Here is a 15,644-nt window from a genome sequence, read left to right as displayed (position 1 = left end):
GGGCAGCTGGCTCGTTAAATACTCTTTAGAGATTTGGTTTTGCCAGACATATGCCAGAAATGTTTCTCTGACTCAAACATGCCAACAGCAGTTTTATTTGTTGCTCTTAAAATGGAGCAGTTGTGCCATAATAATTAAAATGTCTCACACATGCTTTTCCTGCTGTTGGAGAGGACAAAGGGCGTTCAATACAGTGAAAAAGCAGCTCACAAATAATCTAACCACGCTCCAAAAATCATGTCAATGCATAGTTTGAACATTTTCATAAGCAAAGCTGTGCAGAATCCAGAACAAGAGTTGTACAGAGACTGAACTTTTCCCAGTCTTTCAAGTCTTCATTCATGGGAGGAGGAATATTCTTGAATCTGGGAGAAGTCAGGAAACCACAGTTATGTAGCTGTGGCCTCCGTCTTGTGGCGGATCCTCCCCCTCGTCTGGAAGCTGTTGAGTTCTTCTCCAGATGTGGCCGCCTGATCTTTTTAATGATACGCTGGTGCAGGCAGAGAATAACAGAGATGGGAGAAGAAAAAAACAAGACAAACAAGACTCTAAGAGCAGCAGCTCGTTTGTGTACGTTTTACTTTTGAGTAAACTCTAGGATAAATACTTCTATTTTCACTTTAATCATATTAGACTTTTTGGACAGGCAAGAATAGTACACAATAACACAATTGTTACACAATCAGAAGGATGTTCCAGTTTTGATCTGAAATTAATTTTCCCGTGAAGAAAACCAAGAGAAGAAAAGACAGCAGCACTGAAATGGACAGTCCATGTTGAAATGGTTATAACCAGGACACATGATTGGTTTCCAGCACAAGCCTCCTATTTCACTAACATTTAATTGAAGGAACAATAGTGTCAATCTTTTCCCCCAACATCTCACATGTGTTCTTTGAAAAATTCAAAAAAGTAAAGCAGAAATTTCCTCAATGACACATCTGGGACTTGCAGGCTCACATTCACAGTTTGGAAAATAACCAGTTGCTTAAACAGCAGGTGTCTTTGACTTGGTCATCCTCCAGAGAGAACAGGTTGCACAGCTGTTTGGGACACATACACACACATACACACACACACACGTGCACGTATGTATATGTGTGTGTGTGAGAGAAAGAGAGAGAAAGGGAGGGAGAATGAGGCACTTAATGAAAGATAGCAAACAACCTCTTTACGTGGGTGAGCTCCGGGTTCTTGTCAGGCAGCTCTGGCAGGGAGATGCTGTCTTTTGTATACGAGTGGACCAAACAAAAGCTTAGTGAGGAATCTCTGGGAAGCCCAGACTGTTGGAAAAGAATGCCCCCTCTCTCTTGTGGCTCAGTGCTCGAGTCTTAATCAGTCACTGAAGGGGCTGGTTGTGCTGAGGGGCCCCTTGGACCCGATGGGCAGACAGGACCTCACTCACTCCTGACCTCAGTTGCCTCAATAAAATCCATTAGCTGAACACAGACGGGTAAAAGGCTGGTCATTGTAGCTGATGTGATGCAGATAAATCAAACTAATTGGTCCCTGTTAGCCTTTTTATGGTCATACTGACTAAGTCCTCTTTCTCAATCCAGAAGATGGCTGTATGTTTAAATGCAGAGGCTCTTGTTTCTTGGGTTTTTATTCTATACCAAATAAAGAACAAATAGGAAAGTGGGCCCACAGGCGGAGCCCATCTCTCTAAAGTTGAAGTCATTTTTGTCCAGTAGGAAATGGAAATGGATTAGAAACATAAAGAGTGCGTGTTAGTCTCTATGAGAAGGCGGAGTTTTCTGCTCGGGGTCCTGAGCCAAACCGGTGTTATGTAACGGATACTTCTCAGCCTGATGTGGAGTTACCCGAAAGTTTACAGGCAGCGACTCAAGTCGATAGTTTGAGCCGTGCGCCTGCAGATCTATGGCTGAACAGTGTCAAGAAAATTGGCCTTCTGATTTTTAGCCAAAGAACTGTCTCATAAACGTAGACCTAACTGAGAAGTGACCTTAAACGCTGCCGGATCAAGCCTTTGTTGGTTAATATTCAACTCTGGGAGCTCTGGTGTGCCAGGAGAGGAGTCTGGAAATGGGACTTTGCATTTAGATTTTGAAAGCAGTCAGACGGACATGGGCAGCGGAACAAGCCGAGGGAAGAAAGTTGCACCTGCGTGTGTCAGCGAGGTGAACATGACCAACACAGCTGCTGGCACTACAGCCAAGAGGGACAACCGTCCGTTCAAGCCTATCAAAATCCATGCAATTTTGCGCAACGCGCGCAACCGCGCGCACCCGGACTGCCACAGCGAAGGACACGATTCTGACTTTTCCAGGGAGGACGATGACATTGATGGAGAGTTGGACACAGTTCTAGCAGATTACGAGGAGCGAGGAGGGGCTGCCGTGAAGAAAAATCCACCCAAGAAGACTGTCATCAGATCCAAAACATACGGACTGTGTCACTTCAGTCAGGAGGACGACGAGGAGTCCAGCTCAGAGGAGCCACGTGGCCCGGACGGTGGATCAAGAGTTGTAAACAAGAGGAGCAATGATGCTTTCACACACTTTAAAAAACACACACCTGCACCCCCAAGTCAGCACAGTGTAAGAACTTTTATTTTTCTGTTTAATAATCAGAATTGTAGAAGATATGATAAGTCACCATTTTAAAGTAAAAATGGGCCTGGAGAAGTGTAATGTGCTGAGATGAAAACATATTATATCCCTTATTTCCTTTTTGGTTTATGTCCCTCCTCCTCTTAGGGCTTTTTGACAAGAGGGGCTTTGTTGGAAGTTGTTCCCACACCGGAGAAACAAACGTAAGTAGACAACTGTGATAAATAATTGATCTCTGAGCTCAGTGGAGTAGTAAAAGCCGAGGAGGGCCAGATCAAATTCACTGAAGAGATCGAAATACCAACCCATTATTCTCAGGACAGATCAGATTAGTCAGACGTCTGCCAGCAGGGCAGAAACAAACAAGTGTTTATTGTTGCTGCAATGTTGGAGGAGAGTGTGAAAACCGGAAGCACAAGCAAGAAAAACATAACCTGCCTTAAGCACAACTATAGGCAGAATGTATTAAATCCCATTGGCCCTCTAACCATAATGGTCCAAATCTGTGCATGATATTTGATGATGCTGTGGGCTGATTTTCTTTTTTCTCAAAACAGACACATCTGGTCTGAAAAGAACACATTGTGGAGTATTATTCCCTGGTTTTTGACCATGTTGTTGCCATTTTTCTCTCCTTCTCCTTCCCCAGCTGCCATACCTCCTCTCTCACCATGCCAGTCATCCTGTACGATGGATCAGAAGAAGAGCTGATGGACACTATTGAGAGGGAGTTTAGTTGACCCCCAGCTGAGAAAGCTGCTGTCCTTTTCAGCTGTCTTCATCCGATACAGCAAGTTGCAGAAGAAACTTTAAAAAGGGAGCCAGGGTTGTTTTTTGACATTTCCCTGCTAGTAAGGAAGACAATACTTTCACTGTACTTAAGCAGGGATAAATTCTGGATAAATGTAACGTTGTTTGTGTTGAACTGAAACTGCTACACTCCAGTCACCTAATTCTTATTTAACAACATGAAGCGGTGTAATCGCAGAGTTTTAACAGCAACTTGAACAGGCGCCAAACGGTTTTCCACACGGTCCAGGTGCACTATCTGCAGTGTCACTGTCACAAGGTGTCATCCCCCCGACCCCCCCGGGCAGGTCCCCCACAGAGAGCACACCTACTTGTTCCTTAGCTATTGCTTTATTTTAGCCTGTCTGTTAATGGGTAAAGGAGAGAGCACAGGTACTTCTCTGGTTGTTGACACTCAGCAGTTAAGGCACATTCTTGCCTGCTATGTGCAAAGACAACATTTTCCACCACCAGCAGTTTTCTGCAGGCAATACGCAATATAGTATCTAGTTTTCTGTATAAATGAAAACCCTACAAAGGTATGTGCTGGGGTTGTTTACTTAAGGTCTCCTTCCTGACCGCAGTTCCTACACCTCTCCACCCTTACGAAGAAGGAATGTGTGACAACAGAGACCTGCAGTCAGGGCTCACTTTTACTTAAGATTCAGCCGTATTGAGGCTTAGACCTGCTGCCACTTAGTGGTGGAGCACAGTAGTTGAATGCGCAAACTCGAACATTTATGCGAGCGCTGCATGTGTTGGCAGACTGCACTTGTCACTGTTTAACAAAAGGTTCAAACAGAAGAACAGAGGGAGGGTGTTGTGTTTTTGTTTTATATTTCAAATAAAATTTGGTGTATTTCTGACCATGTCTGAGGTTTCTGTTTGAAACTACCTTTACAACAAAGCTTAAAGCAGCTGTCTAGCCTAATAAACCACGTCAGGCAAAAGTGTTTGATGTGCTATTTAATCATTGCAGTCATCACGGGAACAGGTTTGTAAGAGCATTTCAGCAGACAGCAGACTGTACAAAATAAAATGTGCAAACGATAAAATATAACACCATAAATATTTTTGCACATTATATTTACTTGTAAAAAAAAATTAAAAGGCTACCACATAGTGTGACTGAGATGTTCACATTGACAGAAGTACAGTACTCTTTGTATGATAATGCATTGTTGTTGGCAATTGAGACATTCTCATCACTAGTATTTTTGCTTCTTTGAAGGCCTGTAGAAAGACATCCTCCTCTGCACTGCAGTCAGTAGTTTGGGAGGCAGGAGTGGAAGCTGATTTCTGAGCACTTCGTAGCTCTTCACATTCTTTGCAATGTAATCCTCGCAGATCCTGTCAGAGGAACAAGTGATTTCTCATTTCTGTTTTCGTAGAAAGATTACATAACTGAAGTAAATAAAACATTACCTGCAAAGAAACAGACCTTTGTAGCTTCAGATATTTTGTACTTCTCATAACAAAAGAAACTAATATCATCAATGATGGCTCTTATCAGTAAGTAACACTCACATTACTTGGGTTCTTGAACTGCTACACCCACATGTAATGTAGCCAACATTAATCCATTTAAACTGTGTTTGACTAGTCTTCTGAATAAATGTCTATTTCTGCTACAAAAAATGTCTTGCTGTGGTTCTGTTCATAAGTGATCTCTTGGAGACTGAGAAACTGTAGAAGGTTATCACCTGAACAGAGGATATGGCTGCATCTGGAAAACAAGTGCATCATTGCAGTGACCCTGAAAGAAAATATGCAAGTTTTATGAAGTATTTCGTGTTCTGTAATTTTTCAAAAGACTAAGCGCAGCGCATTTACTTAATCTCATCCGTTTTGCTCAATATTTGGATCAAAGTGCCAACTGTGCATAAATGGACGTTCTGCAGGGTAGATTTTTATTATTAAATAAATTATTTATGAGGAATGTGAGATGCTGTTGTATCGTGCAGGTTTATTGTTAAATGCTGAAGTTTAGTGAGTCAGTTCACGTCAGGTTTTTGAAATTAGTTTCGGCTTCTGGGCCTGTGTCTCTGTGACACTTACAGTGTCAACGAGGAGGATGTAATCACAACTTCCACCAAACACGATCACGTCGGAGTCCTTGCCTTGACATGCTGTGTGCCACAACCTTGAACGGAGGAAAAGATGCTATTTAAAATCTGCTCACAATTCACAGCAACCTTTGAACAGACTATTAAATACATACAAAACCTGTAAATTTCTTTGTACCTTGGCTTGTTCTTAAAAGGATGCTCGACTTCTCTCCATCTCTTTGTTTCGACATCAAACAACCAACCATCGCCTGATTGAGAAAAATGACAAGAATGTTAAATGACCAAAGTAACAAGGAAAATAAAAGTGAAGAAGTGGGTACATTTTCTTACTCATTGGTTTGCAGTCCACACTGAGACCTCCAAACAGGAACAGGGAGCTGTTTGATACTGCTGTGAGCGTGTGCCACGATCTGCCCACTGGTGTGGCGGACACTGGGACTCTGGAAAACATATTTTGCACAATACTGTCAAAGACAACCCTGTTAAAAGAAAAGGCCATTTTAAAATGAATCATAAAATAAATCATTTTTTTCAAACTTGTAGTGAAGTTTGCATCTAAAACTGTAGTGTCTATGACGGTGATGTGTACGCTTTGCTGAAACACAAGCAAGAATCATTTCTACAAATCTTGAAAATGGTCAAAGTCTCATGCGTACATTTCTGACCACATCCATGATTCAAAGTCCAGGCAGTGAATGTCACTCGTCCTGGTTTCCTGCATTGGAAAGAAAAAAAAAGGACAAGTTAGAAACAGCAGACCTTAATGGGTGTTTCTGTCCCTTCTGTCTCCTGATGGTTTCTTGTTGTCTGCACGTGAATTCTGATCTATGAGAAGAACTGAAAAGCACGTGGAGCTCTCACCATGACTCTGCCTCCACAAATGTATCCTCTATGTCCAAGCGTGGCGCTGGCGTGGGCGGCCCTGGGGGCGGGAGCACGACCCTGCGTACAAAAACTGTCACTGTGAAATCAGGACTTTTCAAATTGTCTTAACAGATTTTCAATGCTGCTGAACGTCCGTTTGTCTTTTTAAAAAAATTCAGTGCATAAAAGCACGAATCACTCGCTAACTGACTCACATGGGTCTTTGGTTCACTCCAACTGGCTTGCATTGGGTCAAATACATGAACCTCGTTGTTCCAACCCCAGAAGACGTCTTCCACCTGAAAACAACAAGATAGCTAAAACAGAGCCAAAAAACAAAAAAAAGATTTTTCTTTTTGTTTTTCAACACAAAATGATTCAGTTTATACTGAGGCATTTGAGCGCTTTCCTGGTCATTACCAATGAGTTGTGTCACCAGCTGCTGAAATTCCTCAATGCTCAATGCTTGTGAATTTCTGCTCAATTTCTAGCCTGATGCAGTTTTAGAACAAAATCTCACATAAGAGTAACACAGAACTGATGTGGTGGCAGACGTGTGTGAAGATCCGTGACAGATTCACAGTTAATGAAAAGCATTACCCATGATGCTTCATCGACAATGAAACTTCTGTTCCTGCGATGGACGTCAGTCAGTAGTTTGTGACCGTATCCTCCAAAGTACATGAGTCTGAAGAATATCAGTTTAGATTAGAAGATTAGCAGTTCATAATGGATTGATTTAAATATTTACATTTCACCATTTTATTTGGACATACACAGACTAGAACAGAGAAAACCTTATGGTTGCAGGAACTCGACAGAGCATGTGTTTTTGTTTCTTGATAGACTTTTTTTAAGATAAGAGAAGCTAGAAAAAACTAAATACAATTTGGATGTTAAGTAACTTAATTTTAAGACCAGATTATGGATTGTGATTTACTCAGACAAAGAAAGAGTTAATGTGGAATACATGTGAGTATTATTCAGATTTATAGCACGCAACATTCTCATAAGTCATAGTCAAACTCTCTAAATCTGCGTGACATGACCATTTGATCAATTTACCATTTGAGCAGCAATAATGAAGCAGCAGATCATAAAGTCAAAATCCTAATTTGCCAGTAGTGCTTACCTTCCATTGTAAACCCAGCAAGACAGTTTGTCTCGCGGCGAAGGAGCAGAACCAATCTCATGGATGATCTTCCTCCACGTGTATTTACCATCTGTCAGGTCCACACAATAGATCTGTTTGAAGTCAAACACTGATCACTCCTTCATGTCAGCTTTGCTTAGTGTAAGCTGTGACCACACTGGATCCACTGTGTCCATTTAGTCAGATTTGCTAAATGAGTACTGTCCATTTTTTGGACATGGCTGCTGTCAAAGTCAATTCTGATGGTCAGAAAAATGTAGAAAGATAAGCTTTATGTTTGCACAAGCAGCATCTGCTTGGCTGGTAAAACTGAGTAGGTAATTTTCTTGCTACGCACACTGCTACATTATCAATATATTGTAAAAACAAACTGAGACAAACAACAAAAGCTCCTCAGGATCAGAGTGCCCACACCATGACAGGAGAATTTCACACGTACTTTTATGATAAAAGTATTTAATCACACAAAAATAAATGAAAAAACGTGTAGCTCATATGAATGAATAATTAACTGTGTGGAGCATCAGCCTCACCTGATTGGTTTGTCCATTGTCATCACAACCTCCAAATATGTACATGCGTCCATTCAGGGAAGAGCCGCAGGTCCCAGACATCGAGGGAGGGACTTCCCCTGTCATGTGAAACACTTCCCTACAAATAGAGTTTAAAAAATGTGGATAAACTACGTAGTCATTCATACATATTCATTTATGTCATGACACATTTTACAATGACCAAAAGACTGCCAAAAGCCCCAGGCAAGTGCTCAGAAAAATGTGGCTTGACTCGACTGTGTCAAAACAAAAAAAAAGAAAATCACCAGCAAGTTGGATAAAAAGACAGAATGTGTTGAAAAATAAATTAAGGGAAAGCATTCATTGCTATTTTGGTTCTGACCACAAACAAGCAGAATTGGAATTTATTTCGTATTCTTACCATACACCTCGTTCTAAGTCATATGTCCAGATTTCATCATTGGGCAGGAAAACTTCATCGTCAGCTACTGACTGTAGAGAATACAACACATCTATTACTATGAAATAAATGTGGGTAGTAGCAGTACATCTTGAAAAATATACAGTATCAATGATAGTAAAGAAAACAATGCAAAAGCATGTAAGTAAAATTATATTCAAAATATTAAAGCTAAAGTTACCAGGCTAACCAGTGGTTTGCTGAGATTCTTTGAGTATATTTGTTTTATTTTTTTCATTGTATGTGCTTGTATGGGTACTGTATAAACAGCAAAGCAGAACAAGTAGAAATAGCACATTGTACACAATTATTTTCAATCATTTTTGAGCTATGGACTCTTGTTTGGACAAAGCAAGCATTGTGAAGGTGTCTGTTTGGACATCTGGGTGACAGTGACAGCATTTCCCACCGGTTTCAGAATTCACAATTCAAATCGATTAATTATAAAAAACTGTCAACCGATTAATTCGTAATGTAAATAATAATTTTATTTGCATTCCTATAGGGCTATAAAATAAAAATTTGCTCCCTTTACAACAATAACATCCTGTTTTACATTAATACATGAGTAATAGCCAAATAATATAATATTTAATCGTCTAACAGTCAAAGGGGACATATTTCTGCATAAAATATTTTTACTTTTGATATTTGAAGTACTCCTGAGCACACTTTAACTAAAACAAGATCTCACTGGTGTATTTTTACATTGTGGTATCAAGATTCAGTGATTCAGCATACTGACTTTCCCTCGGGATCAATAAAGTATCTATCTATCTATCTATCTATGAAACTGAAACGGACTTTAACAATATGTGATAATATTTGTTTGTCTCTCACCATGTAACCTCCCCACACATAGAGCAGGTTTTCCTCCACCACAGCCGTGTGCCCGCTCCTCTCCCGGGCCACCAGCTCCGAGCAGTGCCTCTCAAGCGCTGCATCCATGACGGGCTGCTATTAATAGTAAAGGAAGACGTGTCTTTGAGCCTAAAATTATCAAATCTGTCTAAAAATGTCACCTACGGCACATTCTCGGCTTCCCTTTAGCCTTTTGTTGCAGTAACACATACACTGCAAGCTGACACAAAACAGGCTTTCCATTTTCTTATGTTGTCGTTATCAATTTACAATAAAATGAGTAAAATACGTGGTATTTAAATTGAAAAGCTACGTAACGTTGCATTCGCAGGGCTAACCATATGTGGAGAAAGGTAAAACAAACAGTGTCAACAATACGGAAATAGCTTAAACGAAGGCATCAACAACAAAAACCTTTTAAACATACTCACAAGTTATAGTGTATCTTTAGATGTCATGTGATTTTTGTTCTCATGTTGTGAACACCAAAACACAGCTGACAAGAACGTCTCGATCCAGTATCGATGCACTGTTCCCAAACATTTACAAAATAAAATACAACTTCCGATTGTTTTTTTGTCAAAATAAAATCCCCGTGTTTTTTGTTTGTTTTGTTTTGTTTTTATTGTTTGTTTTTGTTTCTGTTGAATTAAACGACGCGCACATTATAAAATTAGTAATTGCATAAGTGAACCAGATAAGACATAGCCTTACATTACGAAGTAACCTAGAAACTTGAAATGGTGTTTGATATTTTATTATGTAAGCTAGTACATACACAACAACGTTGTGTATAGCGGTTTTTATTTTATGTTGTATTGACTGATAAACACAAATAATGTGGTGAAAAGGTGGCATGAAGAAACAAAACAATCATTGATAGAAATGTGTAAAAACACAATATCTTAAACAAAAAACGACTGCTCATTGTAGATGACATGCAATGAAGTTGCATGTTATTCCACACCGTCAATATTATATATTTTGTCATCATTTATTAGTGAGGTATTAGTGAGGTTTATTTCATAATATCTTATTTGTTCACTGCCATGTATCGATGTATCGCCACAGGTATCTACGGTCAGTTATTTTTATGATAAAATAGAGGTAAGAATTTCAAAATATCTTTAGCATTCATAAGCTCAAAATACAGTGACATATACGTAATGAACTGAAATTAAAACAATACAGAAAAAAGACGTCATTTATTTAATGTTGCTTTTCTTTATTTCTGTCATAGTGACTTTCCGGCGGAAGTGATGTATACAAGCGGAAGTTGACATTTAGCGCCAAGTCTTGAGTTGGACAGCAAGGTACTGTAACAATCATGGATGTTGCTCGCAAAATAAAGGCAAAAGTGTCCGCTGACTTCAAGATGCGGGGATTTATACTACGACCGTATGTACTTTAATAATTGTTTAACGTTGTTGAAATTATTTTTACTGATGTTGTAACGTTTCTGCCGTTCGTGCTGCTGGCACAATACATCTGGGATACGTTGTACGCCGTTGATACTTTGTGCTTCATTTACTACTAGTGGCAACAGGAAACGAGCAATAATAACATAACGCAGACTGTGAGGCTGTATACATTTTCTTGAGTCTTAATTGTGTTGTACCTTTCTTTGCTTTACGTTACACTTAAACTATTTAACTGCTCCCAGCTTTCACAGTACAACCGGTGTTAATCTCTTGCTCCTGTCTCGAGTGCTTAATTACTAGGTTATTATTAAGTAACAGTAACAACGTAGCCATGTTTTCTTTTTGTGTTTTGCTGCAGTGAAGCCAGTAAATACCTTGTGGAGGTGCTGGAGTCAGTCAGTCCTTCTGAACTGGATGATGTTATTGAAAGGGTGCTGGATGCAGTGGAAAAGCAACCACGTATGTACAACAGTGTGATTGTTGCACGGTTTGCTATGTGCAAAGTTTCTGTGTGTTTGCACAGTGTGACCACAGTTTGTGCTTTTCAACAGTGTCCTCTAGTATGATAGAGCTGTCTGTGGTGGAAAGTGCCGTGCAGGATTGCACTCAGTCTTGTGACGAAACCATGTGAGTGTTTTGTTTGACTGATGTCTCATTTAGTCTGTAAAATGTTTAAAATATTGTGAGATGCACCTCACAAGATATCAGACCTACCAGCATTCTGTGATAAGCAAATGTTTTTAGTAATTGTCAAATCACCACTCCTTTACCATAGTTTTAAGGTGCAGTCTTAACTGGAATTAGTTGAATAGATGTTTTAATGACTTTATCATTATCATGGAACATAGTAATATGTCTTAGGCTTTTTTAAAACAAACCTAGAAGTTGAAACATCTGCTTTCTAATCACTGGAATAATTGCAACTAGATTGTAAAGAGTGTGGATAAGACACTAAGCCTACTGGGTATGGTAGCCCCACAGTCACATCCTTTCTATACTGCAATAATACAATAATTACCCTACAAACTACATTTTGCCATTTTATAGCTAATCAAGTTACAGTTAGATGTAACAATGTATTCATCTTTATTGTCCTGTAGAAAATGCCACTAAGAGTTGTTTCACTCTCTTCCAGAGATAATGTTTTCAACATCATCGGAGCCTTTGATGTGCCCAGATACATTTACAGCGCAGAGCGGAAGAAATTTGTACCGTGAGTAAAGGAACAGTTTCTTTCTCCTTTGTGTCAAAATGAACCCAAAATTATTTCAAACTGATTTTTTAATTTTTTTTGATGGTGGTGTAGGATCTAGTTGCTAGTAGACAGAGTATTAAAACCTTTGTTTTCCATTCAGCATTAGTATGACCAGCCATCCAACTCCCAATCTGTGCGGTTTGGCCAAAGACAAAGCTGAACTCTTCAGGGAGCGCTACACCATCTTACAGCAGGTCAGTGAGCTCCATTCATCTTACTTTTCCAGACCTTGGGGCAGACAGTCCGATTTCCAGTGTATGCAGCTTGCATGTAGGACTTAGAGAGTTATGTTTTTTGTAGCGCATACATCGGCATGAGCTCTTCACCCCGCCTGCAATAGGAGCTGCTGTTGAAGAGGGTCAAAACAAATTTCAGGTAACAAATCTTAACCCACTGTAATGACCACCACATTAAGTACATTTTTATGGTCTTTTTTATGTGATACATTAATTAGCTCATAAATACTAAGCTGCTTAATTGTTGAGGATTGAAAATAAGACATGTCATGACATTTGTCTAACAAATTGTTTTATTTGTGACTTGCCTTTTATAGCTCAAGACAATTGAAGCACTGCTTGGCAGCACAGCTAAGCTGGGAGAGGTGATTGTACTCGGGATGATCACCCAACTGAAAGAGGTGAGTTACTGAAGAAAAGCTCTTGGAGGTCTTGATTTTCGGCACTTTGTTTATTTCCATTTAGTATCTGAAACATTTCTTAATATCTTTAAGGGTAAATTTTACCTGGAGGACCTGAGTGGAACAGTACAGCTGGACATGTCCAAAGCAATATCCTTTCATATGTTTGTTGGAGCACAGCCACAAAAATGACTTTATATTACACAATATTTTGTTGCAAATGCAAAATGCATGTGTTCCTTAATTAGGTTCTCACCAGTTTCATAATGGCCTGTACACAGAATCCTGCTTTGTACTGGCAGAGGGTAAGATAAGAATTACTGCAGAAACTGCAGTAAAGAAAATGGAAAAAAATATGCAATACGATTAAGGCAAAGTTTTGTTACATACATTGTTGGAAATAATGTAAATTTGCCTGTTGTCTCGTAGGTTGGTATGAGGACTCGGTTTTCCACGTGAATGGCTTTGGGTTTCCACCCACAGAGCCGTCATCAGGCACGAGGTTAGTGGATTTGAAGAACCGTGTTGAGACAAACTTGAATTGCAAGCTGAAGTAGAGGGCTGTCAGTGCAGCAAAAAGACGTTATTTCCATCTTGACATGAGATTTTGTGAAAAGCCCGTTGCTTTTCACATGCTAAAATTACAGCAAAGGTAAAGCATCCATGAAGCTGTTTTACCTTCTTGGTGTGGAGTGAAAGTGAAATAACATGGAGGCAAATACTTCATATTCTTTACTTAAATAATGAGGTCAGTCATCATTTTGTCATTTGCATTCTAAGTGAATTTTTCAGCTTAATTTTCAGTATCTTAAAAGTAAACGCTGCCTTTATGAAAGAGCTGTACAGTCACTCCTGCTTCTTTATGATGAGATTTTTGCTTTGTTGCCAGGGCATACTATGGCAATATGAACTTCTTTGGCGGTCCATCCACCACTTCGGTGAAGGCATCAGCAAAACTCAAGCAGCTGGAGGAGGAGAATGAGGACGCCATGTTTGTAATTGTTTCTGATGTGTGGCTGGACAACGTTGAAGTGATGGAGAAGCTCAGCCTCATGTTCTCAGGTCTGTTATTGCATCGTATGTTTGTATTTTACCGGTCAGGAATCTGCACTGTGTGAGATAGAAGTGACTTTTAGTTTGAATTCTGTCCTACAGGTTATGCTGCAATGCCTCCCACGTGTTTTATATTCTGTGGCAACTTCTCATCTGCCCCATATGGAAACGCACAGATCAAGTCACTCAAAGGTGGGAATTTTTGGTTCTAATTTGTCACAACATATTGTAGATTATGAGATCTCTGTGTCTAACATGGAGGATATATAGACAGCATTTTTAGGTATCTCATTCATTTTTTCTCTTCTCAGAATCATTGAAGGCTCTTGCTGATGCTATATGTGCACACCCCAACATTCACAGCAGGTATGATCCAGTAGAGCTGTTACTCTACACTGCTCATCTCTATTCTGGACTGTTCAAGTTTCAGTGTCATGGATTTAAAGGAGTTAATCTTGTTCTTACAGTAGTCGCTTTGTGTTTGTTCCTGGCCCTGGGGACCCCGGTCCAGGCACCATCCTGCCAAGGTAAGCCCTCAGACGCAACTGCTTTTTAACATCATTAGGTTCAGCCGTTTGTACAAGTGTCGATAATCATGTTTCCTTCAGGCCTCCCTTGGCAGATCACATCACGGAGGAGTTCAGACAGAGGGTGCCATTTTCTGTGTTCACAACTAACCCGTGCAGGTAAAACATATGAGGCTGTAATATAGATTCTTGTTCCCACATGTTGTCTTTTTATGTTAACAAGGTTCCATCAAAGTTCTTTCGGTACATCCCTGGAAACTTTTCATAACCCATAATAAATGTACCTAAAGGTGGTAAGTCAGTGTGTGTGGGGAAAAGAGAGGTGAACTGATTAAAGTCATTTTTGTGAGTAAACACAACACTTGCCACACATTTTGGTAGTTTTTCTGTTCTGGGAGACTGAACGTGACCTTTGGTGTTTTTCCTGTCAGAATCCAGTACTGCAGCCAGGAGATCGTCATTATCAGGGAGGACCTGGTCAACAAGTTGTGCAGGAACTGCGTCCGGCTACCCAATAACAATCTTGACATTCCAAACCATGTGAGTTTCAGCTTCATGACGTGAAGTATTATTAGTTATGTTGTCTGAGGTTTTATTTGCCTTTGTACATTAAGTGCTCCTTAAGCAATGAGTTGTTGCTGCAAAGATGAAGCTGAAATCTCTTCTCAGCCAGGTCTCATTTCTGACAAAACACAATGTGAAATGTCCTTTTTCTGTCAAAACACTATCCTCTGTTTTTTTTCTCCTCTTCTCCCCAGTTTGTAAAGACCATCCTGTCTCAGGGTCACTTGACTCCTCTGCCTCTGTATGTCAGTCCTGTATTCTGGGCATACGACTACGCCTTGCGTGTCTACCCGGTCCCTGATGTAATCATCTTCGCAGACAAATACGACCCCTTCAGCATCACAAACGCAGACTGCCTGTGCATGAACCCGGTAAGGAACAGGAGAAACCTGTAGTGAGGGCTCCAAAAATTCTTCTTGATAAACTATGTATTTTATCTGGTCTTTGAAAGCTGTATCATGTTCTTGTCTCAATGTGAACTTGTGGTATTTGTCACTAATATCATTTCTCAATAAATTACACAGGGCTCATTCCCAAGAAGTGGCTTCACATTTAAGGTGTACTACCCATCCAGCAGAACTGCAGAAGACAGGTTGCTTTCACTTTTTTCTTCATGTAATTCAGTACAAACTGCAGTTTCAGCCATCACTAATGTTCATACTAACCTGATGTATTCTTATGTATTCACAGCAAACTTCAGGGACTCTAAAGAAAACCATGGATTCAGAAGTGGATCAGTTTCACAGTTTTGTACATTGCGTATGTATTATAGTGTATGCTTAAAATGGATTAACAATCAAATGACTGTAGTGTTTTATTTTGTATGTATGTTATGTGATGAATAATAAAGGTTTTATTCTTTGTACTGAACATTTTAACGTCTTCGTCAGTCTTGGTTTGAGA

General features: G+C 39.8%; 3 protein-coding genes across 3 annotated transcripts; 2 read left to right on the top strand and 1 right to left on the bottom strand.

Annotated features, from left to right (window-relative positions):
* Nucleotides 1-1,683: 1,683 nt before the first annotated feature.
* On the top strand, nucleotides 1,684-4,228 carry LOC124072233. The gene is made up of 3 exons (XM_046413460.1): nucleotides 1,684-2,561; nucleotides 2,721-2,776; nucleotides 3,223-4,228. Exons 1-3 carry the CDS (start codon nucleotides 2,088-2,090, stop codon nucleotides 3,311-3,313), a joined length of 621 nt encoding a protein of 206 aa, XP_046269416.1. The 5' UTR covers nucleotides 1,684-2,087; the 3' UTR covers nucleotides 3,314-4,228.
* Nucleotides 4,229-4,313: 85 nt separating this feature from the next.
* On the bottom strand, nucleotides 4,314-9,860 carry LOC124072232 (kelch domain-containing protein 1). Its single transcript, XM_046413459.1, has 14 exons — nucleotides 9,716-9,860; nucleotides 9,264-9,380; nucleotides 8,385-8,455; nucleotides 7,982-8,099; nucleotides 7,428-7,540; nucleotides 6,896-6,983; nucleotides 6,511-6,594; nucleotides 6,293-6,373; nucleotides 6,088-6,146; nucleotides 5,762-5,871; nucleotides 5,607-5,679; nucleotides 5,421-5,505; nucleotides 5,066-5,118; nucleotides 4,314-4,712 (listed from the first exon to the last, which is right to left on the bottom strand). The coding sequence occupies exons 2-14, from the start codon at nucleotides 9,369-9,371 to the stop codon at nucleotides 4,571-4,573; spliced, it is 1,185 nt and encodes a 394-aa protein (XP_046269415.1). The 5' UTR covers nucleotides 9,372-9,380; nucleotides 9,716-9,860; the 3' UTR covers nucleotides 4,314-4,570.
* Nucleotides 9,861-10,541: 681 nt separating this feature from the next.
* On the top strand, nucleotides 10,542-15,611 carry pole2 (polymerase (DNA directed), epsilon 2). The gene is made up of 19 exons (XM_046413458.1): nucleotides 10,542-10,682; nucleotides 11,064-11,164; nucleotides 11,257-11,332; nucleotides 11,841-11,918; nucleotides 12,061-12,154; nucleotides 12,261-12,335; nucleotides 12,514-12,597; nucleotides 12,691-12,747; nucleotides 12,854-12,902; nucleotides 13,027-13,099; nucleotides 13,487-13,659; nucleotides 13,753-13,842; nucleotides 13,962-14,016; nucleotides 14,118-14,177; nucleotides 14,259-14,336; nucleotides 14,609-14,717; nucleotides 14,936-15,112; nucleotides 15,266-15,333; nucleotides 15,432-15,611. Exons 1-19 carry the CDS (start codon nucleotides 10,612-10,614, stop codon nucleotides 15,448-15,450), a joined length of 1,587 nt encoding a protein of 528 aa, XP_046269414.1. The 5' UTR covers nucleotides 10,542-10,611; the 3' UTR covers nucleotides 15,451-15,611.
* The last annotated feature ends 33 nt before the right edge of the window (nucleotides 15,612-15,644 follow it).

This window comes from Scatophagus argus, chromosome 15 (genome assembly GCF_020382885.2).
Source record: "Scatophagus argus isolate fScaArg1 chromosome 15, fScaArg1.pri, whole genome shotgun sequence".
Taxonomy (NCBI): domain Eukaryota; kingdom Metazoa; phylum Chordata; class Actinopteri; family Scatophagidae; genus Scatophagus; species Scatophagus argus.
This window is presented reverse-complemented; position numbering and strand designations above follow the sequence as displayed.